The following is a 4,231-nucleotide window of genomic DNA, read 5'->3' on the forward strand; positions in this document are numbered from 1 at the left end:
GATCATAATTTTCTTTCTGCACTTTGATGTGTGAGAGTGGATTACTTCAGATGCATAGCTCTTCTAGGAGATCTAAGTATTCAAGTGTATGTGTCGATGTGACTGGTTGGTTCTGGCATTGGCTACTTTTGTAAGGTGAGTTGTCATTTGGCCAATTTCTATCCAATGTTAATTGTCATCGCCAGAATAACAGATATCAACTTTAAATGAAGAAATTTCCAGAATAAGTCTTACCCGCCCACTCTTTTCAGTTCTCTTGAATTATGACAAAAGGGGATAGTACTTATTTCTATCAACAATTGGTCAAATACTGTACTGCCCGAAGAAAGACAACTTGATGAAGCTAACAGCAGGAGAAATTTATCTAGCATTTGACACACATACGATATAGGAAATAAAATATTATTGGCTTGAATTCCACTTTTCCAAAATACACATATACAAATGGTCCCCGCATAATCAGTGAACAAAATTCATAGAATATTACTACTAGACATCTTGGCGGGCAACTTCAAAGTTGTCAAAGTGAAAAATAATAGCATTGTTGCGGCGTCAATCAAATGTTGATTTTAAAGTAGTATAAAGGATCACAAATATAGGTTTGCTGATCAAATACATTTGAAAACCTAGTCCTTCCATCACTTAAACTCATAATTTATTGCTGATTTACCACATTCCTGAGCTGTGTCACCAGAAATGACATTGATAAAGTTTAATAGCTGAAACCCATGCTTTCGTAACCTATTCATTCTTCATAAAAATTTAAGCATCTACATATCGAAGTACAGCTTGAAAATTCACTGAAAATCTTTTATAATATTAATGCCTGGGTTTCTTAGGTGACATTGACGTGTATTTGACCCTTGGTAAGCTATGGCGCAATTCATCATTCTCTCATTAACAGCACCAAAAGACAAACTCATTTCTACCATAAAGTGTCCTGTTTTTCCCATGTACCGCTTCTATTAAATATTTGCTTCTTATCATTTTATCAAACATTGTCAGATAATCACCTGGCCCCTAAGTCTCCGTGTCTAGCTCTTTGAGGGAGACATTTTCTTGGATAAAACTGCGGTACGCTGACAATCCGAGATGGAACGCGAACCTCACTGTGAAATGCTACACATTCAACTATTATTAATACATGTCTTGTTTGTCATGTAGGTAGTGCAGAGGTCATTGCTTGTTAATCATTACATCGATAACAGTCTCTTCAACTGAAAAAAACCGTTTATCTGTATGATCGTGTCCTCAGCTGACCTTGCAACTTAGGGGTCGTCTCAAAAGACGGCATTCAAGTGTAAAACTTTGTGGTTCACTTTATGGAAATATTTTACACACCCAATATGTACTTTTCGCAGTCCCTGGATCTTAATAAGTCTGTAAGTTTAAAAAGGTTACAAGTCTTGCGCTTTTTCGTCATTGTTGTGCCTGATATTCATTTAAAAGGATACAGTCGTCGGAATGGGACCCGTGGGACCCATACGACCAATGTAAACACTGTATCCAAGGTACGATGGTGATTGATGAAAGTTAAAACATGTCTGTCATAATTTACATCGTATAATTTAATGTTGCGGCTATGATGATGAGGTGCATCTAGATATTGTGAACGAAACACTTTGTTTGTAAATTGTTTGTAAACAAGAAACTAGCACAGGCGCAGTTCCGACGACTGTTTCCCTTTAACGATTCAAGTTTGAACAAGAGAAGGTATATTTGGCACCAACTATATCTGTGAATGTTGAGAAGTGTTTCAAAGTATTTGTTATCTTGTTTTGGGTAAGGTTTCGACTGTGTAAGTATTTTTATCAAAGGATGTTCACATATTTTGAGACGACCCCTTACAATCCTTTTTTAATATTCTAATCACGTCATCATTAATAACCACCACATCGCGTCTTGCCATTCCGTTATTCTGTCTGGCGGTTATTGCTCGATGCAGAAAGTCCAAAAAGGCATCTTGTGTCGCAAGAAGTGTTTCCTGGATCGACAACATGTACTCAGGCAAGAATTATCCAGGAGTGATTTTGACTGTTGTTATTGTGCTATTATTGTCGTCGACATCGTACGCTTCTCGAGTCATCTACGCGGACACGTGCCCCATGTTGTGTCAGTGCTCCGATGATGCAGTCAGCGGACTATCGGTGAGTTGCTCGGACTCCGTCAGCGAGAGAGCGCTGATGACCGACAGTTTCGTCTTCCGTCGTGATGTACCAAAGCTGACGGTTTCCTTCATGAGCGGAAACCCACATCGACTGACGCGCAAGTTCTTAAGGTTTACCGTCCCTGGAAGAAATGACAGTGCGTACCATGGCCAGCATTTCTATCGAGAAGAATGCCTTCGCTGATCTGAAACACCTTTCTGTTTTAGATCTCTCCCAAAACTCGATCAGACTTCTCCGCAAGCGGACATTTGGAGGAACAAGTTCTTTGAAGTCTCTCTACCTGTCAGAAACTCACCTAAAGGATCTAGGCTGCGACAAGGTATGGAAGACGTTTGACCTTGAAAACCTCGAAAAGCTGACATTGAACGGGAATTTTATTTCCGAAATGCCGGATTTTATTTTCCTGCGTCTTGGAAGATTAAAGGACCTCGATCTGAGCTTCAATCAAATATCTTTCATCGGGGAGAGAGCCTTCAAGGGTTTGGATTCAATTGAAACTTTGAAACTGAGCGGAAACAGACTGAAAACCATCCCATCGCCAGCACTGTCTAACCTGCCCGGTTCCCATCTCAGAGACCTTATGCTGGATAGCAACCGAATAACCCGCATTAAACCCGGCGCCTTCAACTTCAGCTCTCTGAGTGAACTTCGCCACCTGAGCCTCAGTTATAATATGATAGGGCCACAAAAGGTAAACCAAGACACTTTCGCTGGACTTGATAATCTACAAACCTTGAGTTTAGCCGTGGACGTGGATTCTGTCGACACCGAGAAGAGCACATTCGAGCATCTCAAACGATTCGATGACATGGTGAGGGACAGGAAACTAGGCAACGGTTTCGAAAGTGTAACCAAGGAAGCCATTTTACAAGAGGAAGTATTGGAAAATAAAGATAGCCTTCAAATTATAACTTCCAGCCAAGGACGCAAAAGTCTCGGAGAAATTCTGAGCGAAGATGCACCTGGTGACGAATTTTTGACCGCCGACGGCGATGTCGCCGACAAGAAAGTGCGCCGCCAACGTAATGCTCCGCGGAAGCGAACGGCCCAGGACAGTACCACCATCTACGGTACGTCGATGGAGTTGATAAACGTATCAGAAAAGATGATAACGAGTGTGTCGCCATCGGCATGGACAACTCGTCGCACGGTAACTATGCAGCAAAATATCACAACGTTGAACTCCCCCAATGTCACAACACCTTTGCTGACGTCATTGGCGCCCTCTACGACAATACCACGTCGGAAGGATGACGGGAAGTCATATGCAGGAGCGGTTGTCATCATTATTCTTATCATCGTGGCATGCGTGTGCTTCGTTGCTGCCGCCGTCTACATGTTCCGTAAACGACACCCCAGCAAGGGACGATATGCTATACTGACAACCTAACAAACACACAAACAAACACTTTTGTTACGAGTCACACCATGTGACTTTCACATGACCTTTCGCTTCAAGTATAAGCTTACAAGTTTTCAAAACGGTGTGACCGCTATCTCAATATTATAGTTATTACGACCTTCGGCGTATTGTAAGGTTTATTGTTTAGACCAAAGCATGACAAGTATGTGAGTACTACAGATATACAATTGCTAAAATTATTGAAATTTGCAAGTTCAGTAAACTTTGGTTAAACAAAGTCAACATAATTTTATTACGTTTTTAATTTCATTACATTTTGTTTGAATGATTTGATGTCGCAAGGTAGTTCATTAGTGACCTGTACACATACGGGGAACTTTTTTTAATGCATGGATAATGCATGTCGGATGCTGACTTTGCAGTTTTTCTCGCCACGTTTATTATAAGCAGCGTTGTGCATCTTCATTGCACTCTTTCTTGTTTCTTCTACATATGAACGCCATTTGTAAATTATTGGATTAAAAATCAACATTGGACAATTAAATGACGGTGCTTCGATTTTAATAAGCTCCCTGCATCTTTGAGTGCTGAAATCTGTCATAAAGAAATGTAAACTGCATTAAATCAAAGGATACGGTGTATTTCTGTGTGATGTATCCCATATAAAAGTTAGAAGAGAATAGCAGAATATACAGGTTGA

At 40.5% G+C, this 4,231-nt stretch overlaps 1 protein-coding gene across 1 annotated transcript; it reads left to right on the forward strand.

Annotated features, from left to right (window-relative positions):
- Positions 1-2,313: 2,313 nt before the first annotated feature.
- Positions 2,314-3,558, forward strand: LOC139136479 (insulin-like growth factor-binding protein complex acid labile subunit). The gene has a single exon (XM_070704205.1). It carries the CDS (start codon positions 2,314-2,316, stop codon positions 3,556-3,558), a length of 1,245 nt encoding a protein of 414 aa, XP_070560306.1.
- The last annotated feature ends 673 nt before the right edge of the window (positions 3,559-4,231 follow it).

This window comes from Ptychodera flava, chromosome 7 (genome assembly GCF_041260155.1).
Source record: "Ptychodera flava strain L36383 chromosome 7, AS_Pfla_20210202, whole genome shotgun sequence".
NCBI classification, from domain to species: Eukaryota; Metazoa; Hemichordata; class Enteropneusta; family Ptychoderidae; genus Ptychodera; species Ptychodera flava.